Genomic DNA, 27,143 nt, shown 5'->3' on the forward strand with positions numbered 1-27,143 from the left:
GTTATGACAGAATATTGAGTAGAGTTCTCTGTGCTATACAGTAGGTCCTTGTTGATTATCTAATTTATATATAGTAGTGTGCATATGTTAATCCCAAACTCCTAATTTATCCCTCCCCCTCCCCCTGCCTTTCTCCTTTGGTAACCATAAGTTTGTTTTCAAAGTCTGTCAGTCTGTTTCTGTTTTGTGAATAAGTTCATTTATATCATCTTTTTAGATTCCACATGTAAGTGATATCATATGATATTTATCTTTCTCTGTCTGACTTCACTTAGTATGATAATCTCTAGGTCCATCCATGTTGCTGCAAATGGCATCCAAAAGTTTTAGAATATGTTATAATTTGATAACTTTCCTCCAATAGTGGTTATTTGTTTTTGAATCAAGTATTCTTGCCTTTTAGAACATTTAAGAAATCTGCCAGGGGCCAATTGGATAATGACCACTTAGCATCATTTCAAGTAAATGCACTTATTTTGGTAGGTGCAGTGCTATCAGACTGACAATCCAAATCACTAATAGTTTCTCCCCAAGCAAGAACGAGGGGCAGGGGTAGTGGCTAGACATATGTTTCCCTTTTAAAAACTGGCTTTTATAGAGAAATGCCCCTAACCACATTTGCCTGTAGATTGTTTTCAAATTCCTTTAACAAGCTTGAGGCCCTTCAAGAAGGCTTAGACCGGGTGGGTCAACATTTAAAAGACCATTGTAAATGAATTCGACCTTTTTTTTTTTTTTTCTCTTCCAGTCAGTAAAACAGTGACTGCAAATGCCAAATAGCTGCGTTCTGTGTCCATTCAAAGCATCATCCTGGCGCTGTGTGGATGCAGCTTCATTCTGTTTGGCCAGGGAATGGCAAGGCAACAAACAATTTGGGATTCCTGTAAATGTCTACAAATAAGGGTCCTTTTTTTTCTGTGGAGAATGGAGTTGTAGATTGGAGTAGTTACTTATGAACTCTGGGGAACTCTTACATCTTTAAACGCCCTGTCCTGCTTCATAAAAATTCTATCCTTAGCATACATGTGAAAAAATTCTGTACAACAGTTTATAAATAGACTTAGAGGCAGTAGTAAGGGGTGGTGAGAGTCTGGCCTGGAACTGAGAAGGGCTGCCCCAAAGTGGGTTTAGGATAAAAAGTTTACATATGCATATATTTTTTTAACATCTGTATTGGAGTATAATTGCTTTACATTGTTGTGTTAGTTTCTGCTTTATAACAAAGTGAATCAGCTATACATATACATATATCCCCATATCTCCTCCCTCTTGTGTCTCCCTCCCACCCTCCCTATCCCATCCCTCTAGGTGGTCGCAAATGAGGTATCACCTCACACCGGTCAGAATGGCCATCATCAAAAAATCTAGAAACAGTAAATGCTGGAGAGGGTGTGGAGAAAAGGGAACCCCTCTTGCACTGTTGGTGGGAATGTAAATTGATACAGCCACTATGGAGAACAGTATGGAGGTTCCTTAAAAAACTGAAAATAGAACTACCATACGACCCAGCAATCCCACTACTGGGCACACGTATGCATATTTTTGACAAAAACTTGTCCTATGTATATCTCTAACCAGTTTGGGAATGTTATAGAAACTTTTTTCCATTTCTAGGTTGTGGTTTTGTTTGTTATGGTTTCTGCCACCCTGTGGCCACTTCCTAGAGCATGATGAGTGCTGGATTCAATGAAATTAGGTAAGAACTAATTACCCCTTCCTTCTCAGTAATTTCTTTGAGAGCCTATTATGTATTTCACGGAGAGTGTTGCTCAAAACACATTTGGAAGTGCCTTCTTCAGGTACAAAAATCATACAGAAGATATGGTGTGTCGATTTATGGTCATGCGTCATTTGTGACCGAAAACAGTACATGTTACCAACCCAGAATGCCAGTCCTAGGTATATACTCAATAGAAATGCATCGTGGCACTTTCTGTAATAATCACAGTGGAACAACTCAAATATCCATACTGTCCCTTGTGAGCAGAATGGATAAATAAACTGGTATATTTATTCAATGAAATATTACCAAGAAATGAGAATGAACAAGCTAATGCTACTCACAGCAACACAGATGAATTTTTTAAATGTGGCATTGATCAAAAGAAGCCAGGGAATTTGCTGGCGGTCCAGGGGTTAGGACTCTGCGCTCTCACTGCTGAGGGCCCGGGTTCAATCCCTGGTTGGGGAACTAAGATCCCACAAGCCTCGCAGTGTGGCCAAAAAATTAAAAAAAAAAAAAAAAAAAAGCCAGAAAGTACATACTGTATGGTTCCACTTACATAATTTTTTTCCCCTCTTCACTTACAAAAGTTTTGAGATCAGGGGCCATAACTCTGTGATGGAGAAGTTTGGACTGTGTTTACCCTTGGAGAGGATGCTGCGAGGGAACACAAGGTGGGGGGACTTTTGGGGGGAGTGGTCATCGTTTCTTGATGCTTTTTAAAGGGACATGTTCACTCTGTGAAAATCGTTGAGCAGCACACTTTGATTTCTGCCCTGACTTTTCTATATATGTGTTAGACTTCAACAAAAAACTTACTTTAAAAAGTAAAAGTATTACTCCCCCCCCTGCTTTAAGATGAACCTCATCTATGTGACTTGGTGCCAGTTGACTTGGGACACCTGGAGTGAGTTCGTCTCTTAATACCAGGCAGGTTGTGACTGAAGGCAAACGGCACTGGAGTCTCGAGGAGTCATTCAGCAGGAGCTGAGGCCTGAGGGTTTCCTTTCCTGCTGCTCAGGAGCCTGGAACACAGGCTCACCTTCCCCACATCTATTGTTCTTTCTGCACAGGGATAAAAGTTTCTGCGTCCCCTTTCCTATCCCTGTTACTGTCCTTTTAAAAATATTTTTCCTCCTGAGTTTGAGCTGCACGCACACAGCTCCCCCGCTGAAAGGGAAACACTTTCTCCTTGCCTCATTCGGTTTCCAGACCCTCTCTCAGAGTTCCAGCAGTGCCCCCTGCTGGCAATTTACGTGCATGTGTGTGGCTGCCAGCGGGCAAGCAGCAAAGAGGGCTGTCTTCAGCATCTCCTGCTTCATCTTGGCTCCGTTTCTCTTCTCCCCAGTGTCTTGCGAACTCATGCTTCTGGGTACTGAGAACCTTCCAATCAGTCGCCCGTGAGATCTTGAAGAATCTAATCTTGCAGACCTCTCATTCTCTCCCAGTTCACCCCTATCAACATTTACTTGTTCAAGTCCCATTCTGCTGATCTCTGACAAGTAAAGAGAAACGACCCTTATAAGAAAACTCAGGTGTAAGGAGTAAAGAGCTGGCAGTGTAACCTTCCCTAAGTAATATTTGCTCTTTTGTAAAAGCAGCTTCCAATGCCTTCATACAAAGGAACGAGTAAGAAGGCAATTTCAGCACCGTGTAAGATCAGGAATTCTCTTCTGATGACTCAAATCACACAGCTACATTAAGACGGGCTGTGTCAGTGTTTGCTTGTAGCAAGAACAGAAACAGTCCTCCACTAACCTACAGCAAAGGGAAATTACAGTAAGGAAACAGGAGTGTGCAGGTGGATGGAAAGACCAGAAATCCAGCCTTGGAAATGAGCTGCAGGGTTAGGAGCAGAATAATGGGAAAAAGCCATTGCTGATCAGGAAGCCACCATCGCAGGAATAATCTCTTACTATGTTAGTCTCCACATTACTGTGCTTGAAATTCACATTCCAGGGAGGGGTGTGCCATCAGCCCCGCTTGGGTCATGTCGCTGCCCCCTGGCTAGGGCAGAGCGGGGCACCCGATGGCCTGTTCTGAAGGCGGGCTGAAAGCCAGGTGGCCAAAACCCACCAAAGTCCACCACGTAGACCCCGTCACATAAAAGCTGGTATTGAGTACATGTAATTGTCCCAGCCAACATACCAAACTAAGTGATTTATTCTTGTCATAACTAAGGAGTTGACGCCTTCATTCTCTTCAGCAGCTAGAAAACTAGGTGGTGTTTGGGTCAGGTTTGAAATGAGTAATAAGTAGCAAAAATAGTATTGGATGCGCCAAATCATGTGGCAACTACAATGCGTTAGGTTGTTATAGGGGAAAATGAGGCTGAAATGGAAAAAATGCTTCTCTTGGGCACCATAAATCAGAATGGTACACTTCTGGCCAAATGTGTCTCCCACTGAAGACTTAGAAGACCTGGGATGAGCATGGTTCCCCTTTATATTGTCGTTTCTGATGAATGGTCCCTTCTGGCAGCACGCCCAGGTCATGTTGGGAAAGGGGGCCTGTGGATGGTGTGTACAGTGGCGAGTCCATGAGAATAAGCCTTGAGGCTACAGGGTGCGCGCACGAAAGACAAAAGCAGCAGCACAGACCAGTGGTTTTTAGTTCAGTGCTCACATCTTGCTCCTCGGACGAACTGCTGTTACAAAATGACCTCCTTTTAAAAGAAAAACCTGAGAACCAAAATGCGGTGAGGCATTTCACGGAGCAGTCCACATCCCTGGCAGACGCATTCCTGCTGGTACCAAGCCACTCGCACAGAGTGAAATCCCAGTGGGTGGGCTTCGGTTCAGATTTGTTAACTGCAATGGGGGAGGCAACTGAGTAGACAGGCAGAGGTGTTTGAGTTGGCATCCTTTTATCCCATCTCTTTTTGTACTTTTTCTCCATTTTTCTGATTACATGGAATTTTGAAGCATCCCCAGTAACAAACTAGTATAAATATTGTTTTACTGCCTCTGAATTTCCATCGTATCATATGTACCACCAACTGATGGAAGCCAGGCTTCCTTCATTCTCTACCAACCTGTGGCCATAAATCTAGGGTACAATAACTTACATTCTAGAGAAATGGCAAAATGGGCAAATGGTGTGGGAAAGGAGAACAAGAGGTATGGAAACGAGCTAAAGATTACTCTGAGGGGCTTCCCTGGGGGTGCAGTGGTTGAGAATCCGCCTGCCAATGCAGGGGACATGGGTTCGAGCCCTGGTCCGGGAAGATCCCGCATGCCGCAGAGCAACTAAGCCCGTGAGCCACAACTACTGAAGCCCGTGTGCCACAACTACTGAAGCCCGCGTGCCTAGAGCCCGTGCTCTGCAACAAGAGAAGCCACCGCAATGAGAAGCCCGCACACCGCAACGAAGAATAGCCCCCGCTCGCGGCAACTAGAGAAAGCCCGCACGCAGCAATGAAGACCCAACGCAGCCAAAAATAAATAAATTTATAAAACAACAAAAAAGATTACTCTGAGTGCAAGAGGATGTTAAATGGGACTTTTCCTGACTTGGAGTTTCACCCAAATCTGAGCCCAGTGTTAAGTGCCCGCTGGGTACTTTTATAGAGACATGCTAGACCATCTTCACAGTACTAAGTGGGGAGCCCAACACTATGTCAGGCACCCATGGCCTGTCACCCCTTTTCAGCTGATGTACAGGAGAAGGCAAAATTGGAAGATGGCCTTTAGAATTCTAGAAGCTTCCTCCCGCCTTCCCAGTAAGTGGAGGGGAACTTGAGAGAACCACTCAGAGAAATTGACAGGTGCTCCCGAATTGAACTGAAAGGGACAAGAAATGGTGCATGGCTCGCCCAAAAAACTCAACAGTTGAGCCAGCTGGGACTGCTTAAGTCTAGTATGACTGCAGAGGGAGCGGCCTCTGCCTCCAGGGCTTGGTCGGGGCAGAGCTGCTGGGACTTTGCCAAGGGCTAAGTGCACATCAAGCAAGTAGCTGGGTTGTTCTGGAAGGACCTCGCCCAAGACGCCTGTCTGCAGGTGAGCTGACCCAACAGAAGAAGGCTGGGTGGGACGTGCCACCAAATGCAGGAGCTGGTGGTCAACCAGTGTATCATCTGAACCAGAGAATGGGTAGGAAGGGGCCCCCCAGCAAGGGGTGGGGTCTCCAAAATATCCCCAAAGTGAGCGCACAAAAAGAACAAAAGAGGCAGCCTTTGGATATCAGCACACAGAGAGCTCCAATACCAGGTAGCAACATCATTAACTGAATTCGTTTCCTGTGGCTGCCATAAAAAACTGGGTGGCTTAAAACAACAGAAATGTATTCTCTCACAGTTCTGGAGCCACAAGTTCAACCTCAAAGTGTTGGCAGAGGGAAGAGATATGGGAACATATGTATATGTATAACTGATTCACTTTGTTATAAAGCAGAAACTAACACACCATTGTAAAGCAATTATACTCCAATAAAGATGTTTAAAAAAAAAAAAAAAAAGTGTTGGCAGGACCATGCTCCTCCCAAAAGCTCTGGGGAGAATGCGTCCTTGCTTCTTCCAGCTTCTGGTGGCTCTAGGAGTCCCTTGGCTTGTGGCTGCATCACCCTGATGTCCACCTTAATCTTTACGTGGCTTCTTCTCTGTCTCTGTGTCTTCTCCTCTTCTGTCTCTTCTAAGGACACTTGTCATTGGGTTTAGGGCCCACCCAGGTAATCCGGGATGGTCTTAAGATCTTTAACTTAATTATACCTACAAAGACCCTTTTTTCGAATAAGGTCACATTCACAGGTTCCAGGGTTAGGAAGTGGACGTATCTATCTTGGGGGGTGGGGGGACCATTCAATTCACAATACTAATCAAATAAGACCTTTTTACCACTCCTTCCTTCTCCTGCCCTCACCCTGGGGAGACCAGAAAATAGCACAGGAAGCAGAGACAGGGTACAGTAAGGAGAGTGAAGAAATTAATCCACGTGTCTTCCCCTTTGCTGGGCCACAGAGTTACAGATCACACCTGAGCTGAGCGAGGGTCAGCACTTTGAATTGGTTGAGTAATAGAAGTTCTGATATTAGATTAGAATGGATTTAACAACCTAAAAATAAGATTGTTTCTTTATACCTGAAAGTGACTGGAAAAGCTGTGGGGAGGCAGGGGAAGGGGAACTGGATGAAGGTAGTCTAAAAGATACAAACTTCCAGTTATAAACAAGTAATAGGGATGTAATGTACAATATTATAAAGATAATTGACAACCGCTGTATGTTAAATATGAAAGTTGTTAAGAGAAAATCCTGAGAGTTTTCATCACAAGGAAAACATTTTTATTCTTTTATTTTGTATTTATATGAGATGATGTTCACTAAACTTATTGTGGTAATCATTTCGTGATGTATGTAAGTCAAATCATTATGCTTTGCATCTTAAACTTATACAGTGCTGTATGTCAATTATATCTCAGTAAAACTGGAAGGAAAAAGAAAAGAAAAGCTGTGGGATTTGCTCAAGCCTCAAGCTCCAGCCCTAGAGCAGCCGAGGGGCAGGAGAGAGCCAACAGAGCTTGTTTCAAGGCAATGGTGAGAAAAAATTAAAAGTTTCTTCTTTCTTACACCCTACAGAGCCCGGCCTGTTCAATAAAGTAGATTAATAGGTGTCTCACTTTGTTCTTGTGATAGAAGCAATAGCCTTTTGAAACTAGTCTCTGAGGTTACATCCAGGATAAACTTGCAATGTTTCAACCGTTTTTAAAATGGAGTCGCTGCTGCTGCTTTACTAATTACAGCTTTAGTCTTGGTCCTGTCTTCCCTCCTCCTAGGTAAGGTTTATTACATTGCTGAATCATAGAATCACCCTGCTTCCTGACAGCATCCAATCCAGAGCAAAACCCTGCTTCCTTTAACCTTCCCCCAAGTTACCCTCCAGCATGGGGTCAGCAAAGAAGGCTGCCACTTTCTCTAGTTCTACCAACACTTTGTCTTTATTGGACCCTTGCAGGTAAAGAATGCGTACAGGTGGGAAGTGCAGGATGCACAAGGCTACTTAATGAATGTTTTCTACTTTCATATCAGCTGATGCATGCCAAAGGTGCAGTAGGTACTTGTTGAATTAATTACTGCGTTAAGTAAATAGATAACTCACAGTTTTGTCCAAAGTTTTGTCAACATTTAGCTGAGCGCTGTCTTGACTGGAAGCAGAAAGGGTAGGTTGCAGAGTAGTTCAACACACTTCGATGCTCAAAAGCAATAGTAGGGCTAGCCTCTTTCAATTCAGGGCCCGGTGCGGACCGTCGGCCCCAGACCACAGGACCCCATACTGGGAGCTGTGGGGGATGGGGGTGTGTGGCGGGGATGGGGGGATGGGGGGATGGGGGGATGGGGGGATGGGGGGTGGCCCCGGGGCCCTGGGCCGCCGATCGCTCTGCGCAGGCGCCACTTCCCTAGCACGCATGCGCTGGGTCCCGGGCAGTGTTCTCCAGCCTGCGGGCTTGGATTGGTTGAGCTTTCGTGGTCCCGCCCCGGGACCGGAAGTTCTATCTGGACGCCGAGGCCTCCCGGGCTTCGCCTGTGCTTCTCGGTGAGCTTTTCTCTGTGTTCGCGGGCGTCTCTGTCACTGCAGTCAGGCGAGTCCTTGTTCCCAGTGGAAGCCCACCCCTGCTTGGGGAGGTTCTCGGTGTGCCCAGGGCCGGTAGACCGGAACGTGCCCTCGCCCTCACCTCTCCTCCAGCCGAGATCTCCCAGGTGGGCCGCTCGCTCGGGGCCGCCGCTGCCTGTGTGCTGGGTGCCAGGCTGTCACCCTTGGACGACTTGCAGCAGGCTTTGCTTGTCGCTCCACCCCACCCACTGATACCCGAACCCGGGCCAGAGTGGGCCCTCGTGCAGGTCCCTTCCCCTCGCTGCACCTTTGCTTAGGGGTCGTCATAAGGCGAAAGGGCCCTAGAGCAGTACTGCGTGACTTCAGAAACTGCGACGCCCCTACCAACATTTGGCATCATTTCTCTCCACAGAGGAAGGGGCTCCCTGTGTAGCCGGAGAGATGTATGTGGATTACGGCTAGAAATTTAAATTTTCTCTTTAGATCTTAGATCTAAAGATCTAAACAGATCTAGGTTATTGCTGATTTGTTACCAGCTTTTGGAAATTTCTCTTTGATCTTTCATCAGGTTTTAGGGCGGGTGTGTGCACTTTGTCCATATATCCGTAATGTCAGTTAATATTTACAAGGTTTTGTATGCATTCAGTCAACAGATATTTAGGGCCTACTGTTGTTGGCACTGTATAAACTTTTTAATATGTATTCAGAAGCTAGGGGTATAGGTGTGTATCTCAGCATTATCTGTACTAGCACATGCTCTAGAACTGTGTTGTCCAGTATGGTAGCCGCTAGCTACATAAGGCTCTTGAGTACCTGAAATGTGCCTAGTCCGAATTGAGATGTGTATTAAGTGTAAAACAGCGAATTTTGGAGAATTAGTATGAAGAAGACAATGTAAACTATCCCAGTTTTTTTATATCCATCAACGTGTTGAAACAGCAATATTTGGGATACACTGGGTTAAATAAAATGTGTTATTAATTTCACCTGTTTATGTTTTTTTACGTGGCCACTAGAAATTTTACATCGTATCTTTGGCTTGCATTATATTGCTATTGGACAGCACTGCCCTAGAAAGGGGTCAGCAGACTATGGCCTGCAGCCAAATCCAGCCTTCCTGTCTTTGAAAAAGAGATCTGTGGGAGCGAAGCCATATCCATTCATTTCTGTATTGTCTGTGGCTGCTGTTCCTGCTACAAAACAGCGGAGTTGAGTAGTCTGTACAGAGGCTGCATGGCCTGCAAAGGCCAAAGTATTTACTATCTGGCCTTTTATAGAAAAAGTTTGCCGACACCCTGCTCTAGAACAATGCCGGGTATGGTAGATATAAGTAAACCTTTTCATTGTAGTCCTGTGTAATTGTCAGTTAGGCTTAGTGTGTGTGACATAGTTCTAAGGACTTTATAAGGACTCTCTCGTTTAATTCTCATATTAATTCTAGGATGTTGGATTTCCCCTCCCCCCCCCACAAACTTGACGCCCCCTACTTCTGGGAACGGTACCTTCTAGACCCTCCTTATCCCCAAATGGCTTGACTCCTGGAGCCCACCTGATTAGCCCACAGGAGGCACCATGCTTCTTTTTTCTTTTTTTTGAACTAGAATATTTTAAAATGATTTTCTGAACTAGAATTGAGATGAGGTTGGGCTCCCGTGGAAGAAGCCGAGAGGCACTGGGCTTAGACGCAAGTGGGTACAAGCAAGCTGGTCCGTGGTGAAAAGGATGATGCTCACAAGCAGAGAGGAGAAAGTATTTGTTGAGTCGTAGTAAGCCCTGGCCAGGTGTTTGCCAGGTGTGTATCGGTGAATGAAACAGACGTCGTTCTTCTGTGGTCTTGTAGGGAAGGCAGACAATAAAAAAATTTTTAGTGTGATATGCACCATGAAAAAAACCCAGTGTGCAAATATTTGATGTTCTTAATAGGTTTCCTCATCTGTAAGATGGAGCTGAACGCTCTGCCTGTGTGGCGGTTCTTGTGAGGACGGAGATGACGTGAGTGTGTACGGCACACGGAGTTGCTCGACGTGCACTGTCTTCTGCTGTTGGAAGGGAAGTGTGGCGATGACTGTTCGGGACTGGGTGCATCGTGGCACTTAGAGCATTGCCATCACCCGTTGTGGTTTGTAGAGAAGGTTCTCAGGTGACTTGTGCACAGCCAGCGTTTTTAATATTTCCTAACTTAATGAGGCTCCTCTAGCAAAATGCGAGGTCAGAGAGGTTGTGTGTGTTCAGTGTGGGAGCAGGACGGGAGCTGCCTTCGGGCTGATGGCAGCAGAGCTGGGTTGGTCTTGCTGCGGGAGGGGGGTTGTGCCTGTGTGTACAGGGCAGTGGTGGCAGCTCTGGTTTAGATCACAGTCACCCGGAGAGCTGCAAAATACCCAGGCCTGCCCGCAGAGATTCGAATTCATTCCGTCTGGGGTGAGGCCCTGGCATTGTTTTTGCTTTTGATGTTTAATTTCTCCAGATGATTCAGCTTGGCAGTCAGGAGTGAGACCCACTCCTGGTGAGAGACAGGCAGGCTCAGGGAGCCAATGGGGCAAAGGCATCGAGCTGGGAGGTGGAGGTAGGCAGTGTCTGTCAGTGATTCAGCACGATCACAGTGGAAGCTGGAAGGGGGCTTTTCACTACCTGGCCAGGGACCTTGGGCTCCATCCTGAGAGCAGAGGGGAACCTCTGAAGGGCTTTAAGCAGGCAAATGGGGGACTCTCTTGCTGAGATCTGTACTGGAGGATGATTCCTCTAACAAAATGTCGTGAATCAGAGTGAAAGCAGCGAAGAAGTAATTGGAGCCGGCCAGATGATGGGAAGCCCAGGTTTGGTTTCTGTATTCCTCCTATGTGTGTCCCTTAGCAGCGGTGTCTGTCCTTGTAATTGGCCAGCTTCTTGTCTGTATTCCTTCCGCTGGGCTGTCAGCTCCTTCAAGGCAGAGAGTAGCTCATTAGGCTCAGCATTTATCGTGTATGAGATACATAATAGATATTTATTGAATGAACTGTGTAGAACTCTAAACTGGACACACAGCCTACTTTGTCTTTTTGTGGCAGTTCTCACAATTTTATATTCCAGGTGCTTCCACACTGTAGCCTCCTAGGGCAATGAATTGCTTTATATCCACGTGTCTGTCCCACAGGGAGAATAGAAAGTTGGACAGCATTTAAATGCTGTTAAAAATATGGAGGAGAATGGGAAATAGTATGGTGGTTCCTCAAAAAATTAAAAATAGAATGACCATATTGATCCAGCAATCCCACTTTTGGGTATATACCCAAAAGAATTGAAAGTAGGGTCTCAAAGAGATATTTGTACATTCATGTTCATAGCAACATTATTCACAAAACATAGAAGCAGTCTAAGTGTCCATCAGTGGATGGATGGATAAACAAAATGTGCTCTGTCCATACAATGGAATATTATTCAGCCTTGAAAAGGAAGGAAATTCTGACACATGCTCCGACATGGATGACCCTTGAGGACATTATGCTATGTGAAATAAGCCCAACACAAGAAGGCAAATACTGTATGATTCCACTTATATAAGGCATCTAAAGTAGTCAGATTCATAGAGACAGACAGTAGAATGGTGGTTGCCAGGGGCTGCAGGGAAGAAAGAAATGGAGAGTTGTCGTTTAATGGGTGCAAAGTTTGTTTTGCAAGACGACTAGCGTTCTGAAAGTTGGTTGCACAACAATGTGAATGTACTTAATGAACCGTCCATGTAAAAATGGTTGAGATGGTAAATTATATGGTATGTGTATTTTACCACAATTCAAAACAAAAAAATATGGAGGAGCAGTAAATAAAAGGACATATGAAGGGGCTTCCCTGGTGGTGCAGTGGTTAAGAATCCGCCTGCCAATGCAGGGGACATGGGTTTGAGCCCTGGTCCGGGAAGATCCCACAGGCTGCAGAGTAACTAAACCCGTGCGCCACAACTACTGAGCCTGCACTGTAGAGCCCGTGAGCCACAACTACTGTAGCCTGTGTGCCTAGAGCCCGTGCTCCACAACAAGAGAAGCCACTGCAATGAGAAGCCTGTGCACCACAACGAAGAGTAGCCCCCGCTCGCCGCAACTAGAGAAAGCCCATGCGCAGCAACGAAGACCCAACACGGCCAAAAATAAATAAATAAATTTATTTAAAAAAAAAAAAAAGGACATATGAAATGCAGAGCAGAGTGCTTATATATGAAGCCATCAACTTCTGTAGATTTCCATGAGTAAAGGAAAAGTTTTACTGTTAAGACAAACAGTGCTCCCTGAAGCCCTGAAGCCCTGAAGCCACAATTAAATTCCCCTTCAGAATCTCCTTGAAGCTCTGACCCTTCATTGAGAAATTCGACCTGAGTTAAATATTGCCTAACCTCGTTGTGGGCACTCTAGACTGGTCTCTTATTAACTACCTTGCTGACATCCAGCCAACTTCAATCTTGCTTGCTTTCTTTGGTAGTGATGCATATGGAATGAGTATAGACGCGGGTAGGATGAATACTTGTTAGGAAACTTTCCCACAGCTGGCGGGGAGGGCTCAAGTTTACTGAGCTGCTTGAGACCTTATGATTGTGACGCCCCTGCTTGACTTCCTCCAGATCCCAAGATCTCAGGCAGACAACGCTGAGAGCAATATTCAGCAATCGAGGATGTGTATTTTTAATATTTCTGTGCTGTCTTGCCTGCTCTTTGTTTACTGAGCCTTCGAATCTTAGGAAGACCTCTTTTACTGTTTTCAGTCTTTTTTTTTTTTATAAATATATTTATTTATTTATTTTCGGCTGTGTTGAGTCTTCGTTTCTGTGCGAGGGCTTTCTCCAGTTGTGGCGAGTGGGGGCCACTCTTCATCGCGGTGCGCGGGCCTCTCACTGTCGTGGCCTCTCTTGTTGCAGGGCACAGGCTCCAGACGCGCAGGCTCAGTAGTCGCGGCTCACGGGCCCAGTTGCTCCGCGGCATGTGGGATCTTCCCAGACCAGGGCTCGAACCCGTGTCCCCTGCATTGGCAGGCAGATTCTCAACCACTGTGCCACCAGGGAAGCCCCTTCAGTCTTTAAAAGTGGAATTTAATGAAATAATGCCATTTGCAGCACCATGGATGGACCTAGAGATTATCATACTAAGTGAAGTAAGTCAGACAAAGACAAACACCATATGATGTCACTTATATGTGGGATCTAAAATATGACACAAATGAACTTATCTACAAAACAGAAACAGACTCACATAGAGAACAGACTTGTGGTTGCCAAGGGGGAGGGGCGATCGGGGAGGGATGAATTGGGAGTTTGGGGTTAGCAGATGCAAACTAGTATATATAGAATGGATAAACAACAGGGTCCTACTGTAGAGCACAGGGAACTATATTCAATATCCCATGATAAACCATAATGGAAAAGAATATGAAAAAGAATATATATGTATAGCCGAATCACTTTGCTGCACAGCAGAAATTAACACAACATTGTAAATCAACTATTCTTCAATAAAATTTTTTAAAAAACTACATAAGTAAGTGGGCAGGGCTATGTTCCAATAAAACTTTATTTATAAAAAAATAAATAAATCTTCATTCTGATCATTCAGAAAAAGAAAGTGGAATTCAAAAAGGAAAAACAATGATCTTGAAGTACCAATTCTCGATAATTAGAAAATGCCACTTAAGATCCAGAATCAATGGCCCATTGAGTTATTGCTAACTGACTTTAAAAAAGAAATAGAGAAAAAAAAGACTGCCCAGGCGGTAAAAATGCAAGACCCAGAATCTTGGTCATCTGAGCTGTGCAGTGGGGAAAACCAGTAGGAACCTCAGAGTTGTAGTCATGGGTACTTAACTGTTCATATTTGGGGATAGAGTTTGAGGGGGGATGGAACTGTTTTCGATGCAGCACTGGACTTCTGAAGAAATCGTGAGAGCTGATCTGAATGCAGAGCCACAGGTGAGGTGAGGTGGCTCCTTTGTGGTGTCCTGATTTCAGAGAGTGGTAGAAGTGGAATGATCCATTTACCATGCCATTTTCCAGCGGACAAATATCTTAAATGTATAGGGTTTATCATGAAATTGTATTAGACTAATAACTTTTCTGATTAGGAAAACAATACATACACATTAGAGGAAATTCAGAAAAGAGTAAAAGAACAAACAAAAATCACTTAAAATCTTGCCATTCAGAAAATGCCTCTGTCTGAAATTTTTTGTATCTATTTTTGGCCTTTTCTTGTCACATGTGATTTTTAAATAAAATTTGGATCAGACTCTAGATGTTGTTTTTCTTTTTATTTATTTTTAATTAAAAAAAAACTTTTTTTTTTTTTTTTTTTGGCTGCCCCACATGGCTTGTGGGATCTCAGTTCCCTGACCAGGGATTGAACCTGGGCCCTCAGCAGTGAGAGCACGGAGTCCTAATCACTGGATCGCCAGGGAATTCCCTAGATGCTGTTTTTTAATTTTTATTATTTAAAAAAAATTTTTTTCTTACCACGCAGCATGCGGGATCCTAGTTCCCCGACCAGGGATCGAACCCGTGCTCCCTGCAGTGGAAGCACGGAGTCCCACCTGCTGGACCACCAAGGAAGTCCCTAGATGCTGGTTTTAAATAACAGCTTTGTTCAGATATAGTTTACGTACTGTGCAGTTCACCTACTTGAAGTGTACAATTCAGTGGTTTTTAGCGTAGTCACAGCTGTGCACCCATCACCACAGTCCACTTGAGAGAAGATTTTGCACCTCCCCCAAGAAAAACTCTGCACCCGTTAGTAGCCACTCACTCTTCATTCCACCCCACTGGTTCCCCCCTTCCTTCCATCCCAGCCCTACCACTAATTTACTTTCTGTCTCTATAGATTGGCCTATTCCAGACATTTCATGTAAATGAAATCGTACAGTACGTGGTCTTCTGTGTCTTTAATTTAACATAGAGCTTTGAAGGCTCATCCATGTTGTAGTCTGTATCAGAGTTTCCTTTTATTGACAAATAACATCCCATTGTATGGATATACTATGTTTTGTTTATCCATTCCTCAGTTGATAGACATTTGGGTGGTTTCCACTTTTTGTCTGTTACGAACAATGCTGCTGTGAACATTCGTGTGCAAGTCTAACCACTTGGGACCTCATAGTTTCTTCTAAGTTTGCAGGAAATTCTTACAAAAACAGCTTCCACATCTCTTATTTCCTTAAAGTAAATTTATAAAAGTAGAATTGCTGACTGCAAGGACCTTACGTTTTACAGCCCTTGTCAGATGGTGTCTAGGAAGACTGCATTAACTCTCTCTGTAATCGCTTCAGCGTTGTTAGCCTACGTGTGATCGGTGATTGTTTATTTAATATCACGTGCTATAAAATGAGAGTCCATGGAGTGTTGAAAAGACGGTATCCCTGCCATCAAGATGCTTATGTTCACGTTTAGACCAGATACAGATCCAAGGGTATTTGGTAGGCAAGGTTATGTGCATTATGTGGAGAGAAAAAGAGACTGGTTAGATAAAGTGAACATTCGCCTGCCCAGGATGAGATTCACATAGACATAACCATTAAGCAACTTTTTATACCTAAAAGTTAAAAAAAAAAGAAGAAAGTTAATGGAACCAAACTCTGGCCTAGGGACCTGTTAGTCCAAAGTCATAAATCCTCTGGACTACAGAGTCGGAACCTTGACCCCGTTGTTCAGGAGAGTCAGATGTCAGCACAGTGTGGCCTGTTGACTTTGCGGCCCATCTGACCTGGATCCAGCTGCCTCCCAACCTGTGCCGCTTCATTGTTTCTTTAGATTCCTTGGGACTTCTAAACAGCATCCACTTTTGGCCCTGTTTCTCATGCTTTTATATTCAGAAAAGTACTACTTCAAGACTGTAACATCAGCAAGCAGTTCAGTGAAATAGCTGAACATGGGGGAGAATAGTCCAGCCTCCTCAGCCTTCCCCCATTGACGCTGACACTGGCATGTTTTCATCCCCAACATAACCACCAAATTCCACAAAAAGGAGTTGACTAATCTTGATTTGGAAAGATCATTTGTAAAATTAGAGGTGGGAAAGTTACAGCAGATCTTTCAGCGTGCTGCTTTTAAGCAACTGGTAACGCAGAAGCTGTTTACAGGGCCATATATATGTATATATTTTTTAACTCCTGAGAATCAAACTTTTGAGGCTAAACCATACTACACGGCAGATTGCATTTTCTAATCCATTGCACCCATTTTTATTACAAACTCTTTCTCTGCATAGGTAACCGGCAGAGAGTGCTGTGCTCCTATCAGGAAGCTGCGCCTGGCAAACGCAAGTTTGAGAAAACGAAAACCTCTTTTTTCTTTGCAGCCGTAACAAGATGTCTGACAAGAAGCAGATAGCTGCCAGAGCTTCCCTTATTGAGCAACTGATGTCTAAAAGGAAGTTTGAGGATCTGGGCAACCACCTTACTGAGCTAGAAACTCTGCGTGTGACTCCGGAGCATCTCCAGGAGACAGGTGTGGTCAGGGCTGTGTACAGAGTCCTCAAAAACTGCCCCACGGCGGCTTTGAAAAAGAAAGCCAAGTGTTTGCTGTCAGAATGGAAAGCTCTGTATAAGGATGCTCACTGCAAGCCCCAGGGCAGCCCTAAACTATTTCCTCCAGGTGGAAATAAAGAAGAAAATCAAGGACTTTCTCCTGACCCAAATCAGGATGAGATACGGGGCAGCTCCCGCTGTCATTCTCTGCACGCATCCCAAGATGTTGCAGGAGCTGTTGAAAGGATCGTGCCAGAAAATAGCCATGGTGGAGCGGAGCCTAAGGCAGTGCATCTCAGGGCCAGTGACCCTCAATCCCCCGACGAGAGAGCGAGTGAGCAGCCAGATCCTGCAGCGCCCGTGAGAGCCAGATGCACAGAGCTGCTGTATGAAGCTCTAACTAGTCCTTCCACAGAGCAGCCCAGAGCCGATCTGTGGCACAAGTTTGCACGAGAAATCGAAGAGCACATTTTTACCCTTCACTCCAAGAACCTCAAAAAATATAAAACTTGCATCCGAAGCAAAGTTGCCAATCTGAAAACCCCCCACAAGTCTCACTTACAGCAAAACTTGCTCTCTGGGACCATGTCTCCAAGGGAATTTGCCGAAATGACCGCCGTGGAAATGGCCAGCCACGAACTGAAGCAGTTGAGAGCCTCCTACACGGAATCTGGCATACAGGAACATTACCTGCCCCAAGTGGTGGAGGGCACGCCGACCAAGAAAATAAAGTGCCAACGCTGCGAGAAATTCAATTGCCAGGTCACCGTCATCGCCAGAGGGACACTCTTCCTTCCAGGTTGGGTGCAGAATTCAAGCCCAGATGAAGGAATGATGACCTATGTAATCTGCAATGAATGTGGGGAGCAGTGGTACCATAGCAAGTGGGAGTGCTTGTAATTGTAGTAAATGTTCTCTTAACAGATAACTGGAGTGGTCCCTTTTATTCATACCACCCTTTTATGCTTGTTTTTTAAATCTTGTACACACTATTCTTTTTTTTTTAATTGAGGTATAGTTAATTTATATATATATATAAAATAACCTGTAATGGAAACATATATGTATATTCTTTTTCAGATTCTTTTCCATTATAGGTTTTTACAAGATACTGAGTATAGTTTCCAGCGCTATACAGTAGGTCCTTGTTGTTTATCTATTTTATATATAGCAGTGTGTTAGACACACTATTCTCAAAACTATCCTACGAAGAAGGAAAGAAGGTTGTTTGCTGAAGCTCACACCACTGTCACTAAAAGTTGATAGTTTGGGGAGAGGGTGGACGCCTGTTTGCATTGTGCTTAGTGGCTACTTAGTACTTTGCTGTACTCTGAGTATGCTTGGGAACAGCTTAGCATAACCTAGGAGCCCGTTAGAAATGCAGACTCTCCGGCCCCATGCTGCTGAATCTGCATCTGCATTTTGGCAGGATCCCCAGGTGATCCTGTTCGAGGTCATTGGAGAAGTGCTGCTTCTGCAGTAGGCCTGTAGTTCCCAGCACTGGCTGCATATTAGCAGGATCTGGGGAGCTTTGAAAACCCACAGAGCTGAGGACCCACCCTGGGACAACTACATCTGGATCTGTGGGATGCAGCCCAGGCATCAACATTTTGGTTTTAATTCCTCAAGTTATTTTAAGATGCAGTCAGAATTGAGAACTACTCATCCATAGGCTCTCACTTGATCCTTTTGTCACCTTTAAGAAAAGAAAGTTATTCTATACACTTCACAGTTGAGGAAACATCCACAGAGGTGCCATGACTCGCCCCAGTGACACACCATAAATAGTCAAACTTGAACTGCTGCCGGATTTTCTTCCTTCCAATTCCCTGTCCGAGACCGCTGCAGTACTGACTTCTGAGAAATACAGTCCTGGAGATGTGGAACTAAATGAATAGTGTCCTCAGGCGCTAACATTGGGGAACAAGAGCTTTGTTATTGTCCCCTCTCTTTTCTCTTCTCACGTTACAGGTCTCCCTTGAACCCTGAAAATTACCCTGTGACTAATCCCACAGAGTTTTATTTCCAGTCCTCTTGCTCAGTCGAAGGAGTCATGTATTTTTTTCCTTCACACAAGTTCTCCAGGGTTTATAAACTCTTCATGACATTAGGTTTCTGATGGTAGGGAGTCTTCATGTTATCAGGGGTTAGGTCTGTAGGGGAGGGGGAAAAAACCTGTAGCTGGGACCCCGAAAATTAGACTGACGAAAGACAGATTAACAAGAGAAAAGTAGTTTATATGTGCAGCACGCATACCCGCAGGAGAAATTCGGTGATGCATAACTCAAAGGGATGGTTAGAACTTGGGCTTATATAGCATCTTAAGAAAGAATAGTACGTTTGTAGAGAAGTAACAAGACAAAGGAAAAGGGCTTTAGGCTTTTAGTGGCAGCAAACTCTGGGAAGGTAAATTTGTGTGTGTGTGTGTGTGTGGGGGGGTGGAAACTAATGGAAGACAATGGTCATTTAGTAAGGTTTGTTTGTGTAGGCTCTTTCCGGTGCCATCTTGCCTCCAGTGATGAGGTATTTACCCCCTTCCTGGTAGGGAATTCACAAGGGGAATTTGTGTTGTTTTCAGGCAGGTAGCCCGAGGGCAGAGAGCTCATCCTGTGTTTGCTTTTTCTCATTTGCTTTCAGCTCTGAATGACCCTTATGCCATTATATTTTGGGGGTGGCACTCTCTGAACCCCTTTAGGCCAGAATTTCTTTTGTAAAAACTGGCATTAACCTCTCAGAGGAAGTCCATTGCCTCAGCCTTTGAATCTACCAACGTTTCTCTAATAAACGAAGAGGAAATTACTTCTTCAAGGCCTTTGTAAACAGTGTTTAACCAATCTGTATAATGTTTAAGCACAACAAGGCTTCTGTGTGATTTTTTTCTTTTTAAAAAATTCATAGAATTTTACTTTTTATAGTTTTAACTATAGTTTGTGAGTTGTCTACCAAACTACACATTTTCACCAGTTCTTTTCTCCTCACTCTCCGAAGTTCCTTTGCTAGAGCTCAGAATGTAGTGTACAGTTTACCTGCCTCATGACAGAATTCTGTCAAAAGCGCAGGAAACGAAAATACGATGTTCGTGTTTTCAAATGGTTTTGAAGAAATGGGCTTGAGGCCATCAATTATCAATTCTATTTTGATACCTTTGTCCCTGTGGCTTCCCAGGGCTGCCTATTATGATGTAACAGTCTTTTAAAGAAAAACTTGCAAAGTCACCTAAAACTTCAAGTTTCACAAAGTGTGGTTTCATGTGACTTGGAATGATCTTAAAAACTATTCAGTGGTTATAAAAGAGCACAGCACATGAAAACCATGTGTTATTAGTTCATGTCAGTGTTTGTTTTTTGGTTTAGGGTTTTTGGGTGTGTTTTGGGGGGTGGGTTTTTTTGGTAGTTTTTATTTGTACTGGACTTTTGCAAACTAAATTTGCAGACAAATAAAAGCACTTGAAATGGAAATTCCTTTACTCTCCAAGATATAAAAATCTGGGTCGTCTTCCTCCTTTCGTATCAACTTTGTCAGTGACTTTTGCAACTATAGATAGGAAAACAGTAATCTGGTTTGTTTTTTTTTTTCTTTTAGTCAATGAGAGAGCACTACATTTTCTAAGTATAGATAATAATTCTTTTATATCCTATGCTTATTTCCTAAAAAGAAAGGGTTTTTGTTGTTGTTGTTTTTTTAAGTGCTCATGAGGTAAAGGATCTTTCATTTCACTTAAAATCATTTTTACAAGAACAGCAAGTACATAGACCCCAGGATGGGAGGGTGCCTGACACAGACAAGGCACAGCAAGAGTCCACCAGAGCTGAAGCACAGTGGCAAGGGGAAGAAGGATGAGAGGTGAAGTCCAAGAGCCATCGGGTTCATGAGGGCCCTTGTCGGTCATGATAAGGACTTTGGGATTTTTCCAAGCCTGATAGGAAGCCATGGAAGCTCAGGGGTTGGTAGTGATAAGACTTGAATGACCTTTAGGAAGCATCCCTCTGGCTGTTGTGTTAAGTTAGATGAGGAGGGAAGCAAGGACAGATGCAGGGACACCAGTTAGGTGGCTGTAGCAATGGTTCAAATGTCATTTAACTGGTTTCAAACAAGAGTACACAAAGACTGGTCTCCCTGCATCCTTATAGTTGACAAAGTCCTTGGTGTTGGGGTTGAGGACACACTACCCCCAAATCTGGCACTTTGGCATAGTGAATATTTTAAGCTGAAGGAATTTGAGAAACTATAGGTGCAGGAAGGCCTCTCTGACCTTCCCCTGAGGGAGGTCATAAGACCCTCAAGTGAGAGGTGCCCTCCCCAGACCGAGGAAAGGAGCATCCTTATCTCTGCAGATGGAGGGATGCTGGAGGGAATCGCAGTGAACAGGTCTTGCTGGGTTTCCCCCAGTTGACTACCCTTAGCTCCACATTTTCCCACAACTTTCCACTCTTCATCAAACCTAGTGTAGAAACACCCAGGTGTAACTGTTTCTTTGGGTGTTCACTTACTTATAAAGGCTCCCAGGTCAGATAAAATTTACATTACATAAATGTGTGCTTTCTTCTTTTTTAAAAAAATTTTTATTGGAGTATATTTGATTTACAGTGTTGTGTTAGTTTCAGGTGTACAGCAAAGTGAATCAGTTATACATATACATATATCCACTCTTTTTTAGATTCTTTTCCCATAAAGGTCATTACAGAGTATTGAGTAGAGTTCCCTGTGCTATACAATAGGTCCTTATCAGTTATCTATTTTATATATAGTAGTGTGTATATGTCAATCCCAATCTCCCAATTTATCCCTCCCCCCACCAACCCCCTGGTAACTGGAAGTTTGTTTTCTACATCTGTAACTCTATTTCTGTTCTGTAGATAAGTTCATTTGTACCTTTTTAAAAAATTAATTAATTAATTTATTTGGCTGCACCGGGACTTAGTTGCGGCACGTGGGATCTTTGTTGCTGCGTGCAGGATCTTTGTCGTGGCGTGCGGGATCTTTAGTTGCAGCATGCGGGCTCTTAGTTGCGGCATGCGGGATCTAGTTCCTGACCAGGGATCGAACCCGGGCCCCCTGCATTGGGAGCATGGAGTCTTAACCGCTGGACCACCAGGGAGGTCCCTATACCCGTTTTTCTGGATTCCACATATAAGTGATATCATATGATATTTGTCTTTCTCTGTCTGACTTACTTCATTGAGGATGACAATCTCTAGGTCCATCCATGTTGCTGCAAATGGCATTATTTTGTTCTTTTTTCTGGCTGAGTAATATTCCACTGTATATATGTACCATATCTTCTTTATCCATTCCTCTGTTGATGGACATTTAGGTTGCTTCCGTGTCCTGGCTATTGTAAATAGTGCTGCAATGAACATTGTGGTGCATGTGTCTTTTTGAATTATGGTTTTCTCAGGGTATATGCCCAGTAGTGGGATTGCTGGGTCGTATGGGAGTTCTATTTTTAGTTTTTTAAGGAACCTCCATACTGTTCTCCATAGTGGCTGCACCAATTTACATTCCCACCAACAGTGCAAGAGGGTTCCCTTTGCTCTACACCCTCTCCAGCATTTATTGTTTGTAGATTTTTTGATGATGGCCATTCTGACCAGTGTGAGGTGATACCTCATAGTAGTTTTGATTTGCATTTCTCTGATAATTAGTGACGTTGAGCATCTTTTCATGTGCGTTTTGGCCATCTGTATGTCTTCTTTGGAGAAATGTCTATTTAGATCTTCTGCCTATTTTTTGATTGTTTTTTTTTTTGATATTGAGCTGCATGAGCTGTTTGTATATTTTGGAGATTAATCCCTTGTTGGTTGCTTCATTTGCAAATATTTTCTCCCATTCTGTGGGTTGTCTTTTTGTTTTGTTTATGGTTTCCTTTATTGTGCAAAAGCTTTGAAGTTGCATTAGGTCCCATTTGTTTATTTTTGTTTTTATTTCCATTACTCTAGGACGTGGATCGAGAAAGATCTTGCTGTGATTTATGTCAAAGAGTATCCGGCGTTACATTTAGGACTTTAGTCCATTTTGAGTTTATTTTTGTGTATGGTGTTAGGGAGTGTTCTAATTTCACTCATTTACATGTAGCTGTCCAGTTTTCCCAGCCGAGTGTGCTTTCTTCTTGTTAATCTGTCTTTTGTTGCACAGCCCCAACCAAGAACCTAGATGGTTAGGAGAAAAAAGATTTTTTTCCTTCCCTACATTGGCAGTTTTGCAAATGGATGTTTCATAAAACACAACCAACCCTGAATTCCCAACCCATGGCCTATAATAAAAAATAACAAACAGCACAGAAATTAAGCACAGTATAGCCTGGATCCTGGTTGCCATGGTTATGGGTGATACCTGCACAGGACATAAACATCAGTTGTTACACCTGAATGTAGAAGGGCTCTCTTCATGGGATTTCACACATCACTCTCCTTTTGTCCATGTTACTTTTTTTTAGACTAAAAATTGGATACAGTTGCAGCCCTGTCTCTTCTCTGAGCACTTCCTGTGATGAGAGGTTCCTTTCATTCCCTATTACCATTTCCAAACACCAGTCAGGAAGCCTGCAGCTGGCAGGGCTCCACTGCCTTTGCAAGGGTTGGGCCTTCATCTTTTAGGTCAGATTTGCTTTGTTATTTATAGCTTCCGAGTAAATGCAAAATATTTTACTAAAATATTCTTACATCCCTCAGAGGTATTTACTGTAAATACCTAGATTATAAAAAGTGCCTTCTTGGGGCTTCCCTGGTGGCGCAGTGGTTAAGAATCCACCTGCCAATGCAGGGGACACGGGTTCGAGCCCTGGTTTGGGAAGATCCCACATGCCGCGGAGCAACTAAGCCCGTGCACCACAACTACTGAGCCTGCGCTCTAGAGCCCGTGAGCCACAACTACTGAGCGTGCGTGCCACAACTACTGAAGCCTGTGCGCCTAGAGCCCGTGCTCTGCAAGAAGAGAAGCCACCGCAATGAGAAGCCGATGCACCGCAACGAAGAGTAGCCCCCGCTCGCCGCAGCTAGAGAAAGCCCACGTGCAGCAACGAGGACCCAATGCAGCCAAAAATAAATATAAATTAAATAAATAAATTTAAATAAACAAATAAATTTAAATAAATAAATAAAAGGTGCCTTCTTGCTTTCAGAAGAGCCCACAATCTGAAGGGAGAACTGATGACAACTTCATATAATCCCATTTAGATTATTATTTAAAATTAGGTTTCCAGAGATGTTACTAAGCTTTACCAGAAATGCTATGCCGTAATGATTGCACCTTGCTTTACACTCTGCCAAGTGCTGGGGGCCAAGAGATGAGCTAGACGCCATCCCAGGCCTCAGGACCCACAAAATGCAGGTGACATAGCCACAATCATTTTACAGTTCAAGAACTATAAGAGAGACAGACTGTAGAGGCAGAGGTGCAGGGGACCCAGGAGGATCAGGGAAGGCTTTACAAAGGCTGTGACCCTAAGGGTAAATCTTGAGATGAAGTAAGCCAGGCAGAGAAAGCCGAGACGATGTTCCATCACTGGACTTGCTAGATTCCTGGCACTTTATATACAGCATCTCAGTTAAGTTTCACAACTACCCAGCCAGCACTTTAGAGATGAGAAAACTGAGGCTGAGAGACATTAAGTTACTTGCCCAAGGGTACACGGAGACAAAGCCAGGACTATTCATAATGAACAGGTGGGGTTTTTTGGTTTTATTTTTGCATATCAGTTTGCTTCCAGAAACATCCAGTCTTCCTGTTAATTCCATGCAAGGTACAACTGTTTTTCAATTGTGGTTTGTTTTTCCAATGACAGGAGTGTGTGGTTTGCAGACTACACCTCAGCGCAGTGCTATGCACGCTTCCCTCTGTGGAGAGATCAGCCAGGAATGCTTGGCAGTGGTTGCCAGCTCTCCTGGCACAGGGGAACCTTCCCGAACCTTCTTGTGGCACCCATGTGATTTATCTGATGTTCTGAAAAGTAAGTGGTTTTTAAAATACTTAAATTTAAACATATGAAAACATGTAGTTTTAAAGTGACATGCATATGTTTTTTATGAATTTGAAGACTAAATATATAAATGCAGTTTCAAATGCCATTTCCTATAAAATATAGTGGCCTTTACATTTTCATTCTCTTTCTTTATGACCTAGGGAAACTATATGATACAGATAATCAATTTTGACAAAAGAGGCAGGCTGTTTTGCATCCTTTGTTAAATTATCACAGACATCCGTGCTGGACAGTGAAAAAAAACAGAATTAAAATAAATTTGTTGGATATGTTCTTGCTTTCTTTTAAAAATATAAACAAGGTACAAATACGAGTAGGTTCTAAGTAGTCGTTAGTCTTCTTCATATGATGACGTACATTAAAAAAAAATCTAAAACAGCCATGGAAAAGTTACAGATCTGATTAATAAGCAAATGAAAACATGGCCCATTCAAAAACTTCTTATTTTTGGAATATATTCAGTTTCGAAATGTATATAAACAGAGAGAGCTCCCAGCGGTTGCTTTTAAATAATCAAAATGGGATCATAATAGGCTAATTTCACCTTTGTGGGTGGAAACAAAAAATTCAGAGATTTCCAAGGGTGCCCGGGAAGGCCTGAGTCAGCTGAAGTAGACCTTCACGCATGTCCGAGGGGAAAGAACTCCCAGGTGTCAGTGGTCTGTATGTTGGCATCTCTGAGTCTACTAGGCCATCTGGTCTGGTCTTTAGTGTCTCCTCAGACTGAGGACTTCCATCTCTGCAGAGTTTTTTCATGCAACAGATGGACTTTTACCCCCTAGCTTTGTGAAATCTCAACAATGGCTGAGCAGAAAGTTTCCAAACATCTTAGTGGATTTTGATATCATTTTTACAGGAGACGGTGGCTCAAGGGCTTGGGGGTTTCTTTCGGGGGGGTGATGAAAATGTTCAAAAATTGATTGTGGTGATGGTTGCCCAACTCTGCCAATATGCTAAACACCGTTGAATTATACCCTATTTGAATTATACCCTATTTTAATTCTGTGGTCTGTGAATTATATCTCAATAAAGCTATTAAAAAAAATCATATGGACTGAGGGAGGGAATTAGAGACAGGATCTCTGCTGGATATTTATCTCAGTGAGTCGTTCTAAACCTTTAGTATCCCAATTATGCATACATATTATCGAGAAATACTGGCAGGCTTCCTCAAAGGGGCCTTCTGGGAGGCGCCCTGCCAGTTCATACTGACAGCCATCCAGCAGGCAGTGGCCTCTATCCAGGCAGTGTGCTGGGCCCTGGCCTCTGCATTTCTGCGTAGAAGACCCTCCCTCTTTCAGTCACACAACAAACAGGGCTAAAGCTTCTATCCACAATCATTGCCCCTTCTTTTTCTTCCCTGTTTCTCAAGCCACAGATTTGAGCTACACTATCAATGACATGAAGCCCCTGGAACATAGCAAATCATGTAGAATCAACCCAGAGCAGTTGCCATTTATGTCTCTGGTTAGATCTGCACTCAGAAAAGAAACAGCAGATAAAATCAGCCCTAGACCCTTGCTACTCACAGTGTGGCCCAGGCATCAGCGGCATCAGCATCACCTGGGAGCAAATACAGAAACGGGGGCCCCATCCCGGACCTACTGAATCCAAATCTATCTTCACAAAGCTCTCAGTGATTCTAGTGCATGTTACTGCTTGTGAAATGCTGACTCATCCTCAGGAACTGGGCCTATGAACTCTGCCTTCCTGCTTATATCTTTGGATGAAATGCCCGAGTTCCTAGACAGCACTGGACTTTCCACTTGTCTCTGTTACCAGCCACCTCCACCCTCCATGTTGCTAAATCCAAGCGACAATTCTCAGCCCTGAAAGCTATCAGCAGCAGTTGACACACTGGCTTCCTTCGTGAGAACACCTTTTTCCATGTGGCTTGCAGTAGGTTGTGCTTTCTCTGGTTTTCCCTCTAACTGGCTACTCCATCTCAATATTATTTGCTGCTTCCTTGTTATTTTCCTGACCTCTTAATTTTGGAGTGTCCAGAATTTAGTCCTTGGACACCTTGGATATCTACACTCATTTCTTTGTTGACTTATCTAGTTCCATGGCTTTCTGTAGCATTTATGCTGATGACTTCCCTTCCTTATCTTCAGGCTAGCATCTCTCCTCTGAATTCCAGGCCCATAAGTCTAACAGCCTACTTGAAAAGTCTACTTGGATGTCTAATAAGCATCTCACCCTTAACATGTTTAAAATCAAGCTTCTGATCTTCTCTCCAGTACTGCTCGTCCACTTAACGGCAACTCCATACTTGCGTAACTTGAGCTAAAAACCTTGGAGGCATGCAGGATTGATACCTTTCTTTCTCTCACATCGAACTTCCAAGCAGTCAACAAATCCTATTGGCTGCATTCCAAATATATATCCAGAAGCCCAACTTAAAAATGGGCGAAAGATTTGAATAGA

The 27,143-nt window shown here is 43.6% G+C and overlaps 1 protein-coding gene across 7 annotated transcripts; it reads left to right on the forward strand.

Moving 5' to 3' along the window:
* Positions 1 to 8,196: 8,196 nt before the first annotated feature.
* On the forward strand, positions 8,197 to 17,663 carry TCEANC (transcription elongation factor A N-terminal and central domain containing). Of its 7 annotated transcripts, none has more exons than XM_061178789.1 (3): positions 10,190 to 10,406; positions 13,146 to 13,378; positions 16,477 to 17,663. In XM_061178789.1, the coding sequence occupies exon 3, from the start codon at positions 16,577 to 16,579 to the stop codon at positions 17,633 to 17,635; it is 1,059 nt and encodes a 352-aa protein (XP_061034772.1). In that variant the 5' UTR covers positions 10,190 to 10,406; positions 13,146 to 13,378; positions 16,477 to 16,576; the 3' UTR covers positions 17,636 to 17,663. The 7 variants fall into 7 exon arrangements, with proteins under 7 accessions (XP_061034776.1, XP_061034778.1, XP_061034777.1 ...); XM_061178792.1 differs by having other exon boundaries at positions 16,567 to 17,663; XM_061178793.1 differs by lacking the exons at positions 10,190 to 10,406; positions 13,146 to 13,378 and adding an exon at positions 8,197 to 8,248.
* Positions 17,664 to 27,143: the final 9,480 nt, after the last annotated feature.

This window comes from Eubalaena glacialis, chromosome X, assembly GCF_028564815.1.
Source record: "Eubalaena glacialis isolate mEubGla1 chromosome X, mEubGla1.1.hap2.+ XY, whole genome shotgun sequence".
In the NCBI taxonomy this organism is placed as follows: Eukaryota; Metazoa; Chordata; class Mammalia; order Artiodactyla; family Balaenidae; genus Eubalaena; species Eubalaena glacialis.

What these genes read in the sequence shown, in the direction of transcription:
- TCEANC (XM_061178793.1), top strand. Translation starts at nt 16,577, where the DNA reads ATGTCTGACAAGAAGCAGATAGCTGCCAGAGCTTCCCTTATTGAGCAA.